Below are 23,736 nucleotides of genomic sequence, written 5' to 3'. Positions count from 1 at the left end.
TTGCCAGAACGGTTAAAAACATTATCAAGGCTATTTATTAGCTAGTTTATCATGGTGTGAGGTACTTCTGTTGGATCTATGTTGATTTTAAAAGTCAGTTTAACTGGGATTGGCATTTAATAGCTTCGTGAAGGATGTTTCACTATAAGTCAAATTGCTGTTTGTTTTGAAGCGAGTTGATTTTTTGCACGCAAGCAATTAACAAATCAGTCAAACAACGGCTCATATTGTGAAAGAAAGTTGGGTTGCTGACTTACCTAGGCACCATTGTAATGTTACTTGCTCCCTACAGAGGCAAGATGTCAAAGAAACAAGAAAATCACAAAAATAAAATACGTGATGTTTTATTTTTATTCAAAATATACCACAACACTTGAGTGACAAGCATAAAAATCTAATTTGATGGATCAATGTAAGACAACAAAGTGTAGGTCAAGTAAGTAAAACTTTTTCTTTTGCTTTGTTTGTCAGCAAATAAAGAAAATATCTTCCAATATTTGGCTTTCTTCCAGGTCCTGCTGGCACTTCGGAGGATAAGGCACCGCAGGGGTTTGCACAGTTCTGCAGATTGGTTTGCGTGCAGTGAGAGACTGCCCTCGTTGCGATGATTTCGGCCTGCATGATGATGGTTTGCATTGGTCATGTGTCGGAATGGAACTAAAGATATCCACTAAATCAACTGCAGATAGGTCCAACCTGGAGGGAAAAACGGGAATATTGCCATTATTTGATTCAATGTAGAGTCCGTTCATGGGCACAGCTCTATTCAAAACAAAGCCTAACAAATTCTAATGGCATCACTGCATAAACAACAGGAAACAAAAATACAAACCTCTAAACCACATGAACTCAGACCAAATGGCAGCAATCTGAGGTGCCAGCATCACAGTTAATACTTTACATGGAGCGTGTGCAAAAAATGTTTAATAAACACAACAACACCAGGAATATAAAAGCAAACTACCGTATTGCCTTCTGGATTGTGGACTGATCCCTAACAAGCGGCTTTAACAAGACAAACCCACTAGTGCGCTCCAACAGAAGTACAGAATTTCTTGTAGGTAAGAGAGGGACAAAGAGGAAGAGAACCTGATGCCTTGTTGCCTGGAATAGAAATGAGGGAATGTGCAGTGAAATAAATAAACCAAAACAAAGAAGATTAGGCTAATAGAGATTCAATCCCTCAGTCTGTCTGGCTTGATAAATTATTCAACATATACACACTGGAAGGACAACCATTCCAAATACAAAACATGAATTCTTCAAAGCATGCTCCACTGAAGTCGCTAACATAATTCTCTGCTCGTTTAAAGTCAAATTCATTTGCATCACATGCAGTGCTGCTCACAGCTTCCCTAAGGTGAGGACCATGTTTGGCATTCAGTTGTTAAGGTTCCCCAAAAACTTGGGTCATAGATCATAGACAGCAGAGAAAGAGAAAGAAGAAAACATTTTTTAAAAATAACTTCATATATTTTTCTACTATATATGCACAGCAAATTTATAACGTCTTCAAATTATTATTATTTTTTTCTAAATCTAGTCAAACAATTTTCTCCGTCTTGCTTTGAGTGTTAAAGACTACTGTAATTTTCGGACTATAAGGTGCTACTTTTTTTACCTCATTTGGAATCCTGCGGCTTATAGTCCAATGCGGCTTATTTGTTGATTTATTTGGGTTAATAGGTAACACTTTATCTGACAGTGGCTTCATAAGACTGCCATTGGACCATCGTAATTATGACATAACATGACATTATCATGGGCATTGATGAATACTGATGACAGATGTCATTCAGTGTCATTCGGCAAATTATGTCACCAACTCCATTTATGTCCAGCTTGGATCTTTTACATCCATTCACAAGGGAAATAATTTGCTGGATGACACAAAATGACATCTGTCATAAGCATTCATTAATGCTCATGGCAGTGTCATGTCATAATTATGATGGTCTTATGACAGTCTGATGGCGCCACTGTCAAATAAAGTGTTACCAAATTCCATAACTAGCAATGAATGAAACAACTAGAACAGTAACTGAAGAAATGATTAACACAGAACACACATTTTGATTTGTTATTTTCATCTGTAGCACTGCAATGCCTGCTAGGACACATGTTGGATGACAACAGTGTTGACAGCAGGTGGCAGCAGAGGTTGACTGTCTCCCCCAAGAGAACACTGACGGCCAAATGAAGCTTCTTGAAGCAATGAAGCCTTGCAGCCAATTGGTTTAAAGCTTCATGGTGGTTCATTTGGTCTTACGACAGTCTTATGATGCCACTGTCAAATAAAGTTAGCGGTTTATATCTTTTGGTGTACATATCCCATAATACAGAGAGATCAGCTGCAGCTTATAGTCCAGTGCATCAACATAAAAAAATATCCAATATAAGCATGAACTATCCCCTACCAAAAAATTGCATTTTCTTCTGGTGTGAGTAAAAATCAGTAGTTTTTTTTTTTTTTGCCCAGCAGAAAACAATGCGGCTCTGAAGGGGTTAAAATACGTATTTTTAAGCTTATTTTCAGCTAGCCATTTTTCTCATTTCAAGAAATTTGAGTAAAATGTACTTGACGCAGATTTTCTTCCCTTATTTCTAGATTTATACAGAAAACTAGGGAATTTAACTCATTATAAAGTGGTGTGTTTTTGCAGTGTATCACTGCAATACCATGCGCTTCCCCACAATATCGCAATTCTGATTATACCATGAAAGTAATACCGTGATGATGTCATGAAATGAGACATTTATGAAGGGCCTGGTGAAGAATATCCCAAAAGACTTGATTTTTTTAATACTAATGTGTGAACATGTTTGAGCAGCAATGGAGAAACGTTAAGTCAGCTGAGGGGGGATAACTGTACAAATAAATACTGTAAATCTTTTAAAAAACACACAAACACTCACACAGACTTCACCCTCAAGTAAGTTAATGTATTTTCCTCATTTGCTTTTCTGCCTGTCAACAGGGACAGAAGAGAGTGAGCAAAAGTGAGAGTGACTGGCCAAGAGAGGGAGAGAAATTGAAAGATGGAAAGCAAATGCGGCTTTGTGGATACGTAGGAAGGTAGAGAGGGAGCGTGGGGGAGGGACTTTGGCTAGGTTCCGTCTTGCGAAATGTGAGAATTTGCATTTTTATTTGTTGATTTATTTAACGGACAGGGTTCTCAAACAGCCATCCATCAACAAACGACATGTTGGTAATGAATAATGCATCACTTAACATTCGGTCACAATCTATAACAAGGAGACGGGGGGGTTAGGGTACAGTTTGGTTAAAGTGTTGGGGGAGCGAGAGTTGGGTGAAGGGGTGGCATAAGGCAGAAGAGCATGCCAGTAGAGATTCACAGAGTGCTTCAACTGTGCACGAGAGACTTTGTGACTTGTGGCTTTGAGGTGCAGCCAGATATTAATCTATCTACCTATGAGCCTTGCAGAAAATTTGTCACGGCAGCCTGCATTCTGGGGAAAATAAAATACATCAGCAGAAGCTGGAACAGATGTTCCTGTCAGTCAATGTAGTCAGAAAACAGCACGTGTCTGTCCTGGCTGCTCAGTACAATTTGGCTAAATGACCATATCAATAATAAATGAAGACCCGAATGTACACTGCCAAGTGAGCTGCAATTAGTAAGACTACCGCTACACGACCCGTCTGTCATGCTTCAGCGAATAAAGAGTCTCATTTCATTTTTTTTTTTTTTAAATACATTGCTAAACCTCTTTTTACATATGCATTACAGTGATCCCTCGTTTTTGCTTGGTTAATGGGAACACACCAAAATATATATATATTGTATGTGTTCAATGTATTTATTCAGATTTAGCTTTGGAAATAGATACATAAAAGACATGATTTGTTCCTTTTTTCCCCAAAGTACAGTTGTGGTCAAAAGTTTACATACACTTGTGAAGAACATAATGTCATGGCTCTCTTGAGTTTCCAGTTATTTCTACAACTCTGATTTTTCTCTGATAGAGTGATTGGAACGGATACTTCTTTGTCACAAAAAACATTCATAAAGTTTGGTTGTTTTATGACTTTATTATGGGTGAACAGAAAAAAGTGATCAAATCTGCTGGGTCAAAAATATACATAAAGCAGCGCTAATATTTGGTAACATGTCCCTTGACCATTTTCACTTCAATTAGGCGCTTTTGGTAGCCATCCACAAGCTTCTGGCAAGCTTCGGGTTGAATCTTTGACCACTCCTCTTGACAGAATTAGTGCAGTTCAGTTAAATTTGATGGCTTTCTGACATGGACTTGTTTCTTCAGCATTGTCCACAAGTTCTCAATGGGGTTTAAGTCAGGACTTTGGGAAGGTCATTCGAAAACCTTAATTCTAGCTTGATTTAGCCATTCCATTACCACTTTTGATGTGTGTTTGGGGTCATTGTCCTGTTGGAACACCCAACTGGGCCCAAGACCCAATCTTCGGGCTGATGACGTTAGGTTATCTTGAAGAATTTGAAGGTAATCCTCCTTCTTCATTATCCCATTTACTTCCTGTAAAGCACCAGTTCCATTGGCAGTAAAACAGCCCCACAGCATAATACTACCACCACCGTGCTTGACGGTAGGCATGGTGTACTTGGGGTTAAAGGCCTCACCTTTTCTCCTCCAAACATATTGCTGGGCATTGTGGCCAAACAGCTCGATTTTTGTTTCGTCTGACCACAGAACTTTCCTCCAGAAGGTTTTATCTTTGTCCATGTGATCAGCAGCAAACTTCAGTCGAGCCTTAAGGTGCCGCTTTTGGAGCAAGGGCTTCCTTCTTGCACGGCAGCCTCTCAGTCCATGGAGATGCAAAACACGCTTGACTGTGGACACTGACACCTGTGTTCCAGCAGCTTCTAATACTTGGCAGATCTGCTTTTTGGTGATTCTCGGGTGAATCTTCACACTCCTGACCAACTTTCTCTCAGCAACAGGTGATAGCTTGTGTTTTCTTCCTGATCGTGGCAGTGACAAAACAGTGCCATGCACTTTATACTTACAAACAATTGTTTGCACTGTTGCTCTTGGGACCTGCAGCTGCTTTGAAATGGCTCCAAGTGACTTTCCTGACTTGTTCAAGTCAATGATTGTTCAAGTCAATAATCACTCACAAGAAATTGCTAATTCGTGCTGCTGTATGAATATTTTTGACCCAGCAGATTTGATCACTTTTTCTGTTCACCCATAATAAAGTCATAAAAGAACCAAACTTCATGAATGTTTTTTGTGACAAAGAAGTATCTGTTCCAATCACTCTATCGGAGAAAAATCAGAGTTGTAGAAATAACTGGAAACTCAAGAGAGCCATGACATTATGTTCTTCACAAGTGTATGTAAACTTTTGACCACAACTGTATAATTCTTTATTAAATGCTTCATTGAGTGAGTCCTCTCAAATCAACTCATGCTGCTTAGAACAGCACACAACACAACGAGTTGCCATAGCACACTACAGCCAATGTTTAACAAGTTAAGTTACGAGTCAGCACCTTTGAAAGGTAGTACTCTCAAGTACGGAGGACCAGGAGTGCAAAAATTGAATAAATACACAGTCAAAAAAATTATTAAGAGTGTCATTAAAATGCTTCTATTTCAATATTTCAATAATTATTTATTTTGATATGTATTTATTTATTAAAATTTTTATTTATATTTCGAAATATATTTATTAATTCTAATATATATTTATTTATTTCAACATTTACTGACTCGCTCAACTCAAACCCCGCTTAGCTCACACCTGCCCACCGAGTTTGATGAGCCAATGACAGGTTAAATTATTTCATGCGGTCCAAGGGGAAGAGTGCAAGAATGAAATAAATGAAAAGTTAAATAAATGTTGAAATAAATATATATTGGAATGAATAAAATGGTACATTGTGCTTGCTAGTTGCCTTAGAAGGATAGTAGATGATTAGAAAACCTTGTGTAATTATGTTGGCACAGCTCAAAACAGTTTAGGTGGTTAGAGAAGCTCTAAAACTGACCTTCCTTTGAGCTAGTTGGGTATCTGGAGCATCAAACTCGACAATCTGTTCTTAAAAATGAAGGCTATTCCAGAAGAGAAATTGCCAAGAAATTGAAGATTTCCTCTAACTTTGTGTACCACTCCATTCAGAGAGCAGCACAAACAAGATCTAACCAGAGTAGAAAGAGAAGCGGGAGGCCCAACTGCACAACCGAGCCAGAAGACAAGTACATAAGAGTCTCTACTAGAAATAGATGCCTCGCAGGTCCTCATCTAGCAGCTTCATTAAATAGTACCCGTAAAACGCCAGTGTCAATGTCGACAGTGAAGAGACGACTCCGGGACGCTGGTTTTCAGGGCAGCGTGGCAAAGGAAAAAGCTTTATCTGAGACTGAACAATAAAAGGAAACAATTAATATGGGCAAAAGAACACAGACATTGGACAGAGGAAGATTGGAGAAAAGTGTTATGGACAGACGAATCAAAGTTTGAGGTGTTTGGATCAAATAAAAGAACATTTGTGACACACAAAACGACTGAAAAGATGCTGCAGGAGTGCCTGATGTCATCTGTCAACAATGGTGAAGGTAATGTGATGGTCTGGGGTTGATTTGGTGCTGGTAAAGTGGGAGATTTGTACAAGATCAACAGGATTTTAAATAAAGGTTATCACTCCTTTTTGCAACACCATGCCATACCCTGTGGACAACGCTTGATTGGAGTCAATTTCATCCTACAACATCACACTGATCCAAAGCACACCTCCAAATTATGCAAGAACTATTTAGGAAAGAAACAGGCAGCTGGTATTCTATCTGTAATGGAGTGGCCAGCACAGTCAACAGATCTCAAACCCATTGAGCTGTTGTGGGAGAAGCTTGACCGTATGGTACGCAAGAAGGGCCCATCAAACCAATCCAACTTGTGGGAGGTGCTTCTGGAAGCGGGGAGTGAAGTTTCTCTTATCTTTTTTCTCTTCTTCTCAACAAATTAACAGCTAGTACACCATAGGTCTGCAAAGCTGTAATTGTTGTAAAATTAGCCTTCTTTGATAAAAGCAAAGTTTGAAGGACAAAATTATAATTTAAAATAAAAATCCTTATTTTCAACCTGGTCAATGCCTTGACTATACTTTCTATTCATTTTGAAACTCATTTTAAAAATAAAAGTGTGACTTTTGAAGGAAACCACAAAATTGTCTTGGTGACCCCAAACTTTTGAACGGTAGTGTAAATGTTGAAATAATTAAATATAAATTGAAATAAATAAAAAGTGAAATAAATATATACTGAGGAATACAAATAAAAATTGAAATAAAAATGGAAATAAATGTTGAAATTATTAAATATAAACTGAAATAAATAAAAATTGAAATTAATATAGATTGAAATATATAAAAATTGAAATAATAAATACTGAAATATAAATTGAAATAAATAAATAAATATTGAAATAAATAATTATTGAAAGAGAATCATTTAAATGACAAATTTAATAATTTATTTAATTGTGCATTTATTTAATTTTTGTACTCAAGCATCTATGGCAAGTTCAAAGCAGCTCCCTTGTCACTCATCGTTAACTTTAACAAGCTACAGCTGCCTGATGAGAAAGAAAAGCTACAGGAGGGAGAGTGAGAGGCTGTACGTGATCGAATGGGACATGTCTATGAAATCCCGCATTTAATTATTTATTTTTTTAATTTAAAAAAAATCCGCAATGGACTGAGGGCGCAATGTTTGAAGTGCGAAGTAGCAAGGGATCACTGTACGGTTAAGTTGAAAAGCACAACGTATGAAGTTGGCTCGCCACCAGCATCTCTGCAACTTAAGCGCGTACGCCGCATCATTGGAAGGTGGTTAGTCTTAACATCACACTAACGCTAGCGATGCGTCGCATGCCATCGACAAACCCATTTATTGTGTATGTGGTGAGGGGGCGGTACCTGTGCAAAGGAGCCTTTCTGGGCGGTCCGGACAAGAGTAAATTTGCGTGAAGGGGAGGCTCTACAAAGACAAGTATTTTGTTTTCTGGAGCAGCAATGCTCTGACGTCAGAAAGAGAGTCTAATAAGAGAGGGGCAGACAGGGATCGTGTGCTATTTTAGCGGATATATTCACAAGCAACTGAACAAGTACAATAGAGGAAGCCTTGATAAATGCATAAAAGGGCCTTTGAAGTTTCCCTAGCTTTGGGACTTTCAAACTTCTTCCCGGCTCAGCCTAAATTATATCTCAAAGCAGTTTGGGCGGAACTGTAGCTCAAGAACGACGTTAAACGTTTCTCTACTTCCTTAAAATGAGCAAAGTCGTGGCTTTCTAGTGCAACAAGGAAAATACATCCCTTAGCAGTGCAGACTCTAGTTCTCGTCAATGAAAATGCTCGCTGTTTATTTTGTTAAAAGCTACTACGTCAGCACTTCCAATTTTGGTCATGGTGGCAAGTGGTTTGCCACCTTCTTTGCACATTGCCACCAGACCCTTTCACACTGGGCTTGCGGTAGTGGGAAAAGGCCCTTAACGGGTGACCTTAGTTGACTTTCCCTAATCTGATTCAGTCAGTGCATTGCAAACAATGTAAGTGTAAGCCCTAGTTCTTTTTGTGTTTACACAGTAAAAATTGCAAGTGTACCAAAAAACCACATCACAATAAATGATGTGTTTTATCAATTTTATCAATCAACTGACAAACCACATACTGTAGATCAGAAAAACTAGACCCAAAAGGGACAATCATTCTTACCTGTTATGAATGAAAGAGGGCGCAAAAAATGGAATTCAGGAAGTCCCTGAATGTAAAATACAATTGATTTATTCTCTCTACATATCTATACAGCGTTTCTCCCATTTAGTTTGAATTAAGTCCACACAACTCCTTCGCATGCTTCCTTGCTTGTAACTCTCACTGCACTCTTTCATTAAAGCTAGCCGTCTCACCCTAGTGCCCTTATTCATTTGCAGTCCAAACAGTAAGATAGAGGGGGAAAAAAACTATAATGGCCAAAGCATATATCCCGCATGTCAATTTCCCAACCAATCAATAGCTGGCGGGTAATGGCAGACAAGATGGAGATGAGATGGGCGGATCCAATGGAACTGTCTCATTACTAACTGGCACAGGATTCATGAAAGGATTAATAAGGTCACTTCAAGTTAACCCAAGCTTTGTTTGGCAATTTGCACATCAAGATTGAATGGTTCAAAATGAGAAGGCCCCAAGGGGCACAATGTTGCTAGGCAAAGTAGCTTCATGTACAACGATAAATAAACTGTCCTAACCAAAGCAAGCAGCAACATCTCATCCAGCTTTATTTTTATTTAGCAGCTACTTTCACTTCGATAAATTCCGGGGTGTATCACATTGTGCAATCACATGATGGCAATGATAACTTCACTAGTTTCATTAGTAGGGCAATGACTTATTGAATGGTTGTTCTTAACTTTAGATATTGTTGTAATCTCACTTCTCTTACAACTGTAATAAAAAAAAAATCCTGGCTAGAAATGATAAAAAAGTATCTTATAACAAGTGTTGTCATTAAAGCGTGACTAACGCGTTATGGTAATCTGATTACTTTCTTTAAGTAACGAGTAATCCAACTCGTTCATTTTTCCAAACAACTAATAGATTAAAGTTAGTTTCCTTAGTATCTGTGCGTTACTATTTTGTAATTGCCTCGTAACATATGTAGAATATTGTAGTCATGTAGGAAGAGCATTTTGAATAGAAATGCTAGAAAGGTTCCCGCTACATGTTCGTTTCCATGGTAACCGCTCACTGTTACTTCCTGTTTTGGCCTCGAGTCACACGCGCTAAGTGTTTTGGAACTGAGAAAGGCGTGTGCTAGCGCGAGTGCATATTCGAGCCGGGTGCAGCCACCTGTTGAGATGTGCGAGGGAATGTTGATCTGTGTACGTGAATGAATGAACGCATTTTTCCTTTATTCTGGAGGATTCCAGCGATGGGCTGGGCCCCCATAAATGCGCGGCCGTTTTGTATCTTCGCCGTTGCAACGGCGGGTACTCAACGGTCCATGTTGGCAAGCATTGTTTACATCATATTCATGTTGCACATTTATGCCGTGAGGTGACGTGTTCGTTTAGCATCTTTGGGATGAGTTGTGAGTCCGATTAAGTGTAAAGTACTTAGTTGCCGCCACGTTTTCTTGCCAAATTGACCGCGTACGTGTACGGCCTACTTCAGGGTTCTGCGTGCGCATCCGTGCCCGCCTTTTTTTTAATTGCACTGTGCAATTCATTTGTGTGTTGTTGATTATTGTGCAGTCAATTTGCATTGTTTCACATTGGCACTGATATGCTGTTAACCCTAACCCGAAATTCAGAATTTTTTATATTAGGCTTAATCTTCGAGTTACAGGGGTTTAATTAGTCGGTGGAGTTGATTTCAACAAACTCCATGCAGTTTGTCAGTTATTTGTTAGTTTCAGGGCTCCTTAGTGGCTAAGCTAGCGCCAGTCAATGGTGGTTGAAATCAACTCCATCAACTACTTAAACCCCAGTTAACTCAATGATTAATCCTAATGTAAAAAATTCTGATCTTTTCCTTTAAATTTAATTATCGGAAAGTCAGTTACATGCAATTACATTTTTCTGTTGTCTTATGTTGTGGCGGCAAAGGGAGAAAAATTGGTAAAAAGTAACTAATAAATTACTTTTAAAGTAACTTACTTTGATGATTAAGCAATCAGTAAAGTAACTAGGTTACTTTTTGAGGCGTAATCAGTAATTAAATTTCTTTTTCAAGTAATCTGTGAGAACACTGCTTATAACCTAAACGAGTGCGGTGCCACTATGACGTCTTAAAGTGCGACCAGTTGTAGAGGGGCAAGCAGAGAGACTTCATGCTATTTTTCCAGGCATATTCACAAGTAAGGACAATGAAGGAAGCCTTGATTAACATGCTTTTTTACAGAGTTACCTGATTTGGGGACACTCAAACAGGGGCTTTTCAAGCTTCTCCCTTTTTAGCCTAAATGAAATTTCTAAACATTTAGGGTGGAACCCCTGGTCACAAACTAGATTGAACTGTCCATCTTGTCAGAGAAACTATAAGAGCATTTTTAAAAAATAAATGAAAAGCAAAGTTGCAGCTTTTTTGTCTAAAAAAGAACAAATACATTGTAAAAATCCATGGACAATAAACTTTGAGTTTTATATTCTGAAATGCAGTGACATCAGCACTTTTGGCCATGCTAAAAAGTAGCGGCCCGTCTTCTTTCCACATTGCCGATTTAAAATTTAGCTTTGAATCTACCTTGCCTTGAGCATGTTATACACAGAAACTAATGTACTATATCTTAAGACCATGCTAGTCATTAATAGCATTGAGTTTCATGAAAATTTGTAAAGAGTTGATCGCGGATGTTATTTATGTTTTGAGGCCCACAATGGAAATAAGCCTGCTAGCTTTATTGTGTTTTTATCCTCGATAATGTTTCTTTACTGTATGTCCAAAAGTGCTGATGGGCCTTTTTCTATGATGTCGCCGAAGAAATTCAATCATTCAATTAAAAAAACAGAAGTACTGCTTTCAATATTCTCCCACAGAAAAAAAGTAGGTTATTATATTAGATATATATATTATATGATATTATATTATGTTAGGTAGGTTATATATTAGTCATATATAAATTCAAAATAACAAAAAGTTGACGAAAATATTAGAGTTGATTGTGTGACTGGCACAAAATCGTTATCAGATCTTTCACATATTTCCATTTGGATCAGTCTTACACCTGCTTTAAATATGCTATTGCACTTCTGCAATTGCTCACATTCATCCCCCTTCAAACTTCCGTTTAATATTGCTGCCGCTTGTTTTCTTTGTCTCATTACTGTTGCAGAGAAAAGAAGGGAGGGCAGTGTGTGCATCCAGAAGTCTGTTCAATTACACCTGCTGCAAGGTCCCTGCCAGGCGGACTAATGGAACGCAGCATGTCTCCTGACAGGCTGGCCGCAGCGCTAGCTAGCACGGTAAAAGCTTCATTTAGCATCTCGCATCCGAAAAGTTAGCTGAACTAAGATGTGTCATAATTCAGCCAGGAAAATAGAAACTCTACAAAACCCTGTTTAAAATGTGTTACTTTCCAGTACTGCAATAATGTCGAGTTTAGTGAAGACTGCAGCTCAAGAAACATGTTCACATGTATTAAATTCCTTCCAGAAATACATGCTGATTTCTCTTACTTGTATATCTTCACTCAAAATAAAAAAGTACTAAAAAGGGGGTAGAACAAATCAAGTGGTTTGCCAGATGGCAGTTCTGCAATTACAATAATAGTAGTAGGAACCACGCAAAGATTGTTTTTCATCTTTAAAATCGTGCACATACCAACACATCTAAGATAAATATCTATCCATCCATCTGGCACCTACCCAATACTGGGCAAGCAACAGGATATGCCCCGGACTAGTGTTAAGTCAGCCACATGGACCATACAAGCAACAATTCACACCTACGAGCAATTGAGTCTTTAGTTGATCACGGAACTTTTTAGAGTGTGGGAGGAAGACATATTTGCTCGAGAAAACCCACACATACACAGCGAAGATAGCAAAAGAAGCTGAGTTATAACCCTACAGCTGTCTATGAAAATGTTTTTGCCAATTTTCTATATATTCATAGGCACTGTCTAGGTAATTTATCACGATACAAATTAAATAGTCCAGTAGAAAGCATACCGATTATCAGATATCTTTTGAGTCGCAGGCCTCATGGTGAGCTCCACGGGGCTTGCAGGGAATTCAACAGGGGATGTGGCTGTGTCCTTCTTTGATTGCACTGTAGCATCTGTTAAGAAATGTTAGATAACAGATGCTAGGTTAACAACACTCAATGCAATACAGTGGGTACCAGAGTTGTTTTTGGCAACCCTTTTAAAGGGATCCACGGATAGAAAGACGTGATTCTTAAAAGATAAATGTTAGTACGTGTTATAATAATTTGATAATAAAACCCCTCTTAATGCTTTTTTGTTTCAATAAAACTTGTTAAATTTTAAACCAAAAAATGAACGGGTAGGTTGCCATTGTTGTTGACGTCGCAGGGCGGTGATGTCCAGTGTTGGGCACGTTACTTTAAAAAAGTAAATAGTTACATTACTCACTACTTCTTCCAAAAAGTAACTGAGTTAGTAACTGAATTACTCTATAGTAAAAGTAACTAGTTACCAGAGAAAGTAACTATTTCCCTTACTTTAAAAAGAACTTGTTGTATATCAAAGAATTTGAAATTTTCTGAGCAGTATTCGAGTCAGTGGAATAGAGAAGAACAGACAGGTAGTTAACTTGTTAGGTGCTTCAGCAGTTTTGAATTGCTTACCACAGATGTCGACAAAAGCTTTGCCCCGGGACATAAATTACACATTACATGCAGGTTCTTTCCTTTAATTTCGACAAACTTGAAATAGTGTCTATATCTCCACCTCTTAAAGGACAATTTTTCTTCTGAATGCTCTGCCATCCCGACCCTGTGCATCTGTTTTGTATGTGTGTGTTTGCCGCACGCGCTGTTCCGGTTTGCTTGTGAAATCACCGGCTCTGATTGGCTTACCACGACACATGACTCTAACCCTCAGCCAATCACAATCACTTCCATCGCATCTCTCGAGGGGCTGGATTCAGGTAGGCTCGTTTCCCGACAATTCACGTCACCTTCAAAGCGTCTGCCGTCCTCAAGATGGAAGCAGAATTATTGCTAGCTGACAGTGGAAGATGGGAACGAGGCTAGCATCAGGTGTAGCAAACACAGAAACGTTACCAAACTTTGGAAAGCATTGTCTAATTGAATGAGCAGGGACAAACAGCTTGGAGTCAGAAGTACTTGCGCTATTTTCGAACCTGAACGCACCCCAAGTCTTGGATGACAAATTAACAGAGCAGAGAGTCGACACGACACGGCTGGTAGTTTCTTCAATTTATTCAGAGTAAGTAACGCACTGCTTTTGACCGTCAGTAACGGTAACGACGTTGTAACAGCGGAAAAAGTAATTAGTTACTGAAAAAATAACGCCGTACTCCCAACACTGGTGATGTCATATGGACACGCTGCCAAACTTCCACAGTGTCACTCTTTAACTACATAAACATGTCATTGGTTCTGCCCTTCAAATTTGAATGTTAATGAGAAGGACAGCCCTGTCAATATTTCGCAAAACGAGCAGCAAAAGCTAAATGAACAAAAAAGACGGGACGAGAGGAGTAGCATACATGTGTCAAGTTCGCTAGTGACAGCACTCTCCTGCTATAGTGACAGAGCAGGAGTCAAAAAATGTTTGCGGATCGATTGTTTGCAGACGGTAAAGTATTGTGTGATCCAACTTATTCCAATATTATTATGGAGATAGTTAGCATCCAAAGCTGTCGTGTGCTTTACATATCATTAGGGTATACAATGAAACACAGGAATAAGAGAATCACGTTTGCTTACAATGTGTATCACGTGCTTTTAAGTGCAAATGAAGTACACGACAGTCCTCTTAAGATCTTAATGTGCAAAATAGGGCGTCATTATAATCTGTTGACCAGAAAATGATATAGGAATAGCCAGAAATCAGAGTAAGTATAAAATATTTCTTCATCCGTTTTCCGTGTCGCTAAGTCACTGGGAAGCAAGCTTCAGCAGCAACATCTGATAAAATGAGAACACAAGCAGGATGATCATCGATGTGGAGAGCGCTTTTACGTGACAAAAAAAGGGTAAGTCGTCATTAGACGTCTCAGTAGAGGCAAACTATCAATGTTTTTGTGTGATGCAAAAAATAATCAAACTGCTGTGTTTCAATGTATACCCTAATGATATGTAAAGCACACGACAGCTCTGGATGCTAAATATCTCCATAATAATATTGGAATAAGTTGGATTACACAATAGTTTACCATCTGCAAACAATAGATCTGCAAACATTTTTTGACATCAAACACTCCTGCTCCGTCACTAGAGCAGGAGAGTGCTAGCTGTCACTAGCGAACCTGACACATGTATGCTACTCCTCTCATCCAGTCTTTCGTGTTCATTTAGCTTTTGCTGCTCGTTTTGTGAAATATCAACAGGGCTGTCCTTCTCATTAATGTTCCGCTCGGTTTTAAATTGGAAGGGCAGAACCGACGACATGTTTATGTAGTTAAAGAGTGACACTGTAGAAGTCCGGCAGCGTGTCCATGTGACGTCACCGCCCTGCGACGTCACCAACAATGGCGACCCACCCTTTAATTTTTTAGTTTAAAATTTAACAAATTTTATTGAAACGAAAATATTAAGAAGGGTTTTATTTTCAAATTATTATAACAGGTACCAACTTTTATCTTTTAAGAATTACATGTCTTTTTATCCGTGGATCCCTTTAATTTTCGTCTTTGTCTTTCGGACAAGAACACTTATCAGTCTTAGTTATGTTTTAGTAATTTCAAAATGTGCTAGTCTTCGTCTAGTTTTTGTAGACGAATACTCAAAATGTTTTCGTAGTAAAAATTCAAAGGTCTTAGTTTACCAACTCGCCCATCCCTCCCATTATCTCTCCAATCAGTCCTGAGGTGCATTTAGGGACAGCATTTAAAATTCAACATCAACATTGCTACCTGAAGAATACATGCAACCCAATTAGTTACAATATGTTTCGGACAGTCCAAATATGGGTTGAAGCAGATGGCAATATGCCCAAATGTTCTTCCCGTAACATAACATGCTGAAGTTAGCAGCACAAACAAGCTAAAATATTGAACTCTGCGTGTCGTTTGCACCAAAATGTGGAAATTACATATTACAAAATAATAACGGACCATTTGCTGAAAGAAATCGTATGCCTATGATGCCTTAAAATGACCTTTTACAACTTACTTTTGAATTAATATCAGTGTGGCAAACTTCAACGTGCTCCTGCAGATTAGTAGTATTGTTGCCACCACGTTTTTTGTCCAATACAAAGCATTACTTTCTTCTTTCAGTCTGATTATATTTGACATACTGTAAGACCATATGTCAGGACATGTCACGATGCAGCCTCAGGCTAACTATGCATATGTAATAGGCAAATGTCACATATTGTGATAATATGACAGAAACTATATTGCATTTTTGTCTCTTCAGATGAAAACTGGCAAGCATCTCGTTATGTTACAGTCATCCAAGACATGTTTTTAGCTCGTCATTGTCGCTTAATCGTCATGAGAAAAATGTTCGTCCATGAAATATTTTTGTTATCGCCATCATTGACGAAAACAACATCCTGCAACATCACAGAATGTTCCGATGCCGATTTTTTACTTCCAATTCGATCTGATTTTTCTCAAGCTATATTTTGCCAATACCAATCTAATACCGATATTTTTAGACCAGTAAAAATAACACACGACTATTGGATTGGAGACGATTTTGTAACCAAATCAGATTCTGTCCAATACTCCAAAAAATGCAGTATCGGATCATGACATCCTTAGTGTGTACTTGCATGACCTCGGGGTCTAAGCTCTGAAATAAGTTAACATTCAGGTATACATAAAAACATTCTTGCCTATTCGTGACCTATAACTAATGTTCTGTAGGAAGATACTAAAATAGTTTTAGGCCTTATGTCTCAGATGACAATAAAGTAATATTGCCTGCTTCTAAACAACGAGAGAAGGGGGCATACGAGCAGTTTTATCAAAAGCAAATAACAGCACTTTGACAGCTCTTCTTGATGAGATGGATGTTTTCACTCATTTCCTCACTGGCTTTGGCATCAAATGGCTGGCTGCTTGTCAAGCTTGCAAAAACTACTGTAAATTACTATTTGCCAGTGATGCCACGGGTTTGCAGATGTGATTGGCCCTTAAAAGCATAACAGAACATTTGTTAAGTCAACTTCCTAGTTTGACTAGTGATTTCGCAAACAATTCTTATCAGCGCTACTTCGATATAATAGGGTAAAAGAAACTATTACCCCTTTCCCGCTGAAACTAGTGGGTCAACGCGCGTTTTTCCAAGCCGATGCATCCCACTAGCAATTGGCATTTGGCACCTTTCCCATTGACGAAAAAAGCCATGTCTTTTTTTTTTTTTTCACCCGTCTAACCCCCACCCCTCCTCAGCCGTGCTTAAGGTGCGTGACGTCACCACGCTAAGATGCGCTTCGACAACTGCGACAGAATTCATTCAGTTCAAGGAAGTTAACAATGCAAAGCAACATGGAAGCCTCCTTTCCGTTTGTGTTCTGTTTTCATGCTTTTTACTGCCCGCAAAATGGTCGAAATGCAGCAAAGGATCAACACTGTGCTTGTGCTGAGGCAACATAGGCGACGTAAATTTTGGTTTGAAATTGAAAGGAGTCGTGTACGTCACAGAAGGAGGAGAAGAGCCTTTGTTTCATCTGTTATGGCTATAGACCCTACTCACCAACGTCACAGAATGACGTGTCGCTGTATCCGGCCGCCATATTGTCCGTCAGTGTTTATCTGTATTCTCAATGGTTTCAATTTGTCGTGCAATTTATAGTGCAATTCATGGAAGCCCCAGTGCTTTCAGACGCTGTAAACTCATTGGATGCGTTGCATAAAAGGCGTTATGTGGAAAAGCTTCAGTCTATCCATTCGCCAGATCCATATTTGATGCCTAAATCGATATTTTTCGACCCGCTGTCTTCGCTCTCTCTGCCTGACATCTGCTACCCTGATATCTACAACTATCTTGTCCACACAAAATCAGCCTATTCTCACGAAAGTTTGAAAAACTTTAAGAGCAGCACTCTAAGCAACATTACCCCGTGTGACCCTTTACTTCCAATTTTCTAAAATGGCGACAATCAATAAAAAAAAAAAGTTGACTGCGATGGCCGACGCTTCAGGGATAGGTGGATATTGGACTATTTCTTCAATAAAACACGCAACAACTGTGTCTGCCTCATTTGCAAAGAGACAGTCGCTGTTTTCAAAGAGTTCGGTGTGACGCGATAATGATATTACCGAACAAGACACGCTGACATGTACAACAACATTACAGGGAAGATACGCAGCGAGAAATTATAGCAACTTGAAGCTAATTTGATTTCACAGCAGCAGTATTTCGCAAGAGCCCGAGTGTCGAAAGAGAACGCCACAAAGACGAGACTTGAAATTATGAATTAAAAAAAATAATAAAGCAAATGTGACACACAGAAGGGCTTGCTAAAATTTGTTTAAATATATTGTTCTATGTAAATCAGCCAAGGTAGCCCCCCGCATTATTACCACACCAAATCTGGCCCCCTTTGCAAAAGGTTTGGACACACCTGTTTAACTGATGATCCGTAGACGAGGCCAGCTTCTTTCACTTGGTACCAGCTAAATATTATTCAAAATGTAATGATGGTGGAAGAAATAAGCATCTTGAATTTGAAACTGTATGTTGTCGGCGATTAGCCTCGCAATGATCTTAATTGTGGTTGTCAGCCCAAAACCCTCTAAATATATATTAAATGCATGTTACCAGATATAAAATGACTGCTACATAATCTGTGGTAATCGTTTGGAGCCCAGTTTCCTCGTCGAATTGCAGCAGTCCATCTCGCTTTCCTCTCCGGGTCTCTCGGAATACGGTAGAACTTCAAGTCTCTCCGTATATCTTCTCTGTTATTGCAACCAACCGCCACACACGCCTTCACCATTTTGATTATTAATATTAACGAGCAGAAAAACACGCCATAATAGGAGGAATTTACGTAGCGGTAATGCGTCAACACGACGAGTTGACGGACAATATGGCGCGGCGGCGTGGTTGTGACGTCATGTGAGTAGGGTCTATTGCTAACAATGCTACACCAACTGTTCGCCGTATGTGGATCCGGGCTAGAGCAGATGGTTTTTGTTTTTTGTTATGACGCAGCACGTACTAGCCTACGTCACCACGTAGATTAGGGTGTTGACTGTTGACCCGGGATTTTGCTTTCACACTGCATGGCGATCAGAGCCGAGGTGATTTTAACGCGGGTCGCTTGGCGGGTTGATTGACACGGGTCAAGGCGGGTCGCTGCACCTTTCCCAATGCCACCAAAAGCCGATTGTTAGCGGGTTGACACGGGTTTTTGGGCCAGTGGGAAAGGGGTATATGTTGCATGTCAGGGCCATCTTGACAAGTGACACTATGCCGTTCTTATTACGTGGTGGAGGGAGGGACTCACCACAAAGATGAAGACTTTTATCCAGCGGAGCAGTTTGTGAACAGTTGTCATGCACGTGCTTTTGTGCAAGATGATTCCCACTGTTACGCACACAACAGGTATGAGCATTGGAATTATCATCAGCAATTTTCATAAGCTGGCCTCATTTCTTGAATGATTTTCAGTGTCAGTTGTGTCTTGTTGTTTACCTCATGGGGAAATCTTGGCTATGAGGAAGGACTGGCTGTGACGTCCCATTGTCGACCAATGTCCTGCAAAGTTTACATTAACATGCTTCTTGAAACAGAACATGAGAAACTATAGACTGCATTTCTGTCACACATCTGAGCATTATAGTATAGCTCCATACAGCCTTCTGTTTTACATAGCTCATTTGGGTTTCAGGGCCTGTTACTCATTAAAGGAGCATTATGTAAGATTTGCATTTCAATTATTCATTAAATGACCCTAATATTTCAATAGACATTAGGGCTGGGCGATATGGCCTTAAACATGTATCACGATAAATTGAGCAGATTTATCTCGATAACGATAAATGACGATAAATTCGCCCAAGCGGACTGTTATATAATTTGAAAATCTGAATCAATGCATGAAATACAGATTAACTATTTCTTGTTGATTTATTTACCAGCATTCAATTTGATATACTGTATTTAACAATTGTACATGCAGTCTAAACATTAAGTTTATAAAAAATGTATTGTAAGCAATAAGAATTCAAGTATGAACATTTATAACAGCGTGTATGACTTGAACAATGTACATTGTCAAAATCAATATGCCTGTGCAAACATGTAATTGTAACACAAATGACTTGCAGCTTGAACAGTACACTTCAAAAAGACAACTTATTGTTAATGGCTGCTGTGACATAATTATTAAATACAAGTGTTTACTTTATGGTTTAAGGGTTTTTTCCCCCCAGTGCATTTTTTAATAAATGCACGCACAATAAAAATAGCTGGGGCCATTTCTCGGTCATTATAAGTTTTGCCGTTGGATTGTACTTTATGCTGAATGCTTTACCATCACAAAAGCTATCAGAGGAATCACACACAGACAGATACAAAATAACGCCACATAGTAATTGCTAGATGCAGTCCGTGCCCAATCCACTCATTAAGTTCAGCCGTTTCGACAAGGTTAGAGCCGCTATCCGACTCCATAACGTTCATTTGTAGCGTTAGCCGCTAGCTAGCGTTAGCCTGGCTACCAGTAGAAAGCACTGAAAGCACCATCTCCGGAAATCGTGAGAACAAAGGAGGACAGCGGGTGAAAGCCCGTCTGGATGCCACCAAGAGTCTACTAAATGTCGGTTGAAAGTTTGGTGAACCTCCCTTAAGCCACACTCCATCACGTTTTGCTTGTAGCGTTAGCTGCTAGCGTTAGCTTAACGGGCTTTTGTTTGATTGGCTTCCTGATGATCACGTGACTCCCTACGTAAGCACATTCACTGCTTTCTTAAAGGGGAATGAACATAGACGAACAACACAGAATCAAAGCGGGATGAAAAGACTATATTATCTTGTTTTATTAATTTACCGAATTTACCGACATGGTCAAAATTACGTCGGTCATCGTTAAGAATTTCGGTGACGGTAAATTTTCGGTTTACCGCCCTGCTCTAATAGACATTATTAAAGAAACATGTTTTTTTTTTTTTTTTTTAATATTTCTAACATGGTTCTCAAAGGCCAAGCCGAGATTTTCCCATTTTAAAAGATGATTTGCAAATTGCAACCCGAAAAGTTGTTATTGTTTTGCTTCTGTGTATACAGCAGATGTTCCGCCCTCCACCATCAACCAATAACGAGCGAGATAAGTTCTTTGCCTGCGTCCAGGTTGCCACAGCTCTGTAGGCTACATAAGTTGCAACCATTTTCAGTCAAAATTAACGATGTCATGTACCAATAGAGCAAAGAAATTTCGTTCCAAATGTCAAATGAGTCATGACAGATTTAGAAACAAAACAAACATATGCACTAGAGATGCCTTTGAACAATGGACACAAATGATGAAAAAATTGAAGACAGACTTCTCCTCGAAAGCTTTTGGAGGAATAAAATCGCCTATGTAGATGCCATCAATGTATTACCAAATTAAATATTTGTCATTGTTCTGATATGTTGTTGAAGAAAGCATGGTAGTTCTAAAAAGAAAAACAATTTACCTGGAGATCGTAACTTGTTTTTTTTTTTTTGGGGGGGGGGGGGGGGGGGGCGCAGTTTTATGTTAACCTACGTCACTGAAAATGTTTTTTTTAATGTGTGCATCAAAACCCGGTGCAATTTGAAACCTTGTGTTGCTTGTTAGCCTCCACTTTTACTGTTTGAAATGTAACAATGGTATGATGCAGTGTGACTCTCCATGGCAAAGCGCTTATCTGGCAACCTGAAATGGGGCGCTCTCAATATTTTTGGTCTTTGTTGTATTGCCATATTTGGCCAGCATAAGCAGTTTTTGGAGAAACTCCAAACAAGCACTAGGAGAGATGTAAACTCCACAAAAAAGAGCCAAGATTCACCACCCCGCCCCTACTTTATGGTGCTCCTGACATTAAATAAGGTATATATCTACTTACCGTAATTTTCTGACTATAAGGCGCACCTGACTATAAGCCGCCACCCACCAAATTTGACACGAAAACAGCATTTGTTCATAGAAAAGCCGCACCGGACTATAAGCCGCAGTTGTCCTCAGTCTATCATGGGATATTAACTGGTAACACTTTATTTGACAGCGGCAGTCATAGATATGACATGACACTGTCATGAGCAATAATTAATGCTTAATACAGATGTCATTTAGGCTAGGTTCATACCACAGGTCTTAAAGCACAATTTCCATTTTTTGTCATATCTGTTTTTTTGGCGTGATGGTTCAGACTGCCTTTGTCCATTGAGCCTGTTCAAGTATCATGAAGCACACTAAATCGCAGTCCAAGATGCGCTGAGCAAACTGACCGGCATCAAAATAAACGACTACACATGACGCGCACACAACATACAGACAGTTTGCCCCGATTCCCGGCCGTGTAAGTAATCTTGAAGTATTGCTCATTTGGAGCAGAGAGAAAACCGAGCATTCTCAGGCTTATCTCAAACCATTTTATTTTTTTATGACTTTCCCAAAAGCCACGTGCAAGCTAGGCGCTAACGCTAATGCACAGCTGCACCGCGACCGTGTCGCCATGTCTGTCTCGCTCTTTGCTGACGTAATTGCTCCATGTATTCTGATTTAGGGGACTTGACAGTTCAGACCGCAATCACATTCTGGAAAAAGTGGCCCAGATTGGATTTTAACCACATACGAAAGTAAATAGATCGGATTTGAACTGGTCCACTTTTATGCGAGTTTGCCCATTCAGACCGTCAAGACACGTATTCGTGCATTGCGACCTATGGTATGAACCTAACCTTAGTGTGATCTGGCAAATGATCTCACTTTTGAATGGATGTAAAAGATCCGAGCTGGACATAAATGGAGCTCGTGACAAAATTTGCCGGATGACACTTAATAACATCTGTCATAAGCATTGTTTAACGCTCATGACAGTGTCATATCATAATAATGACAGTATTCTGACAGTCCCATGATGCCGCCGTCAAATAAAGTGCTACCTATTAACCTAAATAAAACAACAAATAAACTACACTGGACTATAAGCTACAGGATTGAAAATGAGGGGGGAAAAGTTGTGGGTTGTAGTCCGAAAATTACGGTATATCAATATCAAGTAACTATACTAGGGAAAGCAACTTTTTTAATAGGTTTTTGGAACGTACCTTCTGCAGTCAAGCTGTGACTGTAACAGTTGCTGATTTTGTCTGCTAAGCCGCTCCTCCTGATCAGCCAGTCGTGTCTGCAGCTTCTCTCTCTCCATCTCCAGCTGCATCTTCTGTAGCAACAGCTGGTGCATCTTCTCTTCCCAGTCCTCACTACCAAGCTGAGGGATGGTTGTAGTTTTTTTATTCTCAGCGGCAAAGTCCTTCTCTTGTTCAATCCAATGTTTTCTGTTTTGGAAAAACTACATGTTACTGGTCATCATAGATTTTTTTTTTCCTTTTCCTTTTTTTTTAAGGCATCATATTGCATCTTTAAAATGTACATTGACTGAACATAATACACAGTTTCAAAACAAACAATACCTTTGGCTTAAGTTGCTCTCACAATTTTTTTCAAGATAATGGCCTTTTGTTCTACGTTGTTGGGTAACATAGCCACTGTCTTGGAAAGCTACTTGCTGCAAACCAGATTCTCCTGTCTGAATCTGATGCTGACCAGAGTCAACTGGACAGGTTTTACTGTAATAGGAAGCAGGTGTAGGAATAGTGGCGGGCTCCAGGGCTTCTCTTCTTCCACTACTTCTTCTGGACACTGCAGGTTGATGTGTTTGACAAGCAGCAAGACTGAGGTACGAGCCATCAAAAAGTAGACCATTAGCTTGACCAGTAGTTTTAGTAATGGCTTCTTCACTGCTCTGTATCTGGACACAAAAGAAAAAGTATTAATGCATTTTGACAATTATATTCAGTGTACTACTTTTGAACACTAATGATCATTAGTGTGCTGGAGCCTATTCCACCTGGGTTACATCCTGAACTAGT

At 39.3% G+C, this 23,736-nt stretch overlaps 1 protein-coding gene across 4 annotated transcripts in view; it reads right to left on the bottom strand.

Annotated features, from left to right (window-relative positions):
• Positions 1-336: 336 nt before the first annotated feature.
• kiaa1328 (KIAA1328 ortholog) overlaps positions 337-23,736 on the bottom strand; it is a 51,829-nt gene continuing 28,429 nt past the window's right edge. The window contains exons 6-11 of one of the 4 annotated variants that reach the window (XM_057845926.1): positions 23,278-23,615; positions 22,915-23,142; positions 19,315-19,377; positions 19,127-19,206; positions 12,678-12,786; positions 339-696 (exon numbers count right to left, since the gene is read on the bottom strand). In XM_057845926.1, coding sequence (XP_057701909.1) covers positions 468-696; positions 12,678-12,786; positions 19,127-19,206; positions 19,315-19,377; positions 22,915-23,142; positions 23,278-23,615 — 1,047 coding nt within the window. In that variant the 3' untranslated portion in view covers positions 339-467. Of the gene's footprint in view, positions 697-12,677; positions 12,787-15,287; positions 16,804-19,126; positions 19,207-19,314; positions 19,378-22,914; positions 23,143-23,277; positions 23,616-23,736 lie in introns of those variants that run through there. The other 3 variants (XM_057845930.1, XM_057845928.1, XM_057845929.1) reach the window with 3 other exon arrangements.

The sequence above is a fragment of the Corythoichthys intestinalis genome, chromosome 9, assembly GCF_030265065.1.
Source record: "Corythoichthys intestinalis isolate RoL2023-P3 chromosome 9, ASM3026506v1, whole genome shotgun sequence".
Lineage (NCBI taxonomy): Eukaryota > Metazoa > Chordata > Actinopteri > Syngnathiformes > Syngnathidae > Corythoichthys > Corythoichthys intestinalis.
The sequence above is the reverse complement of the archived record's forward strand: the minus strand, read 5'-3'. Positions and strand labels throughout refer to the sequence as shown.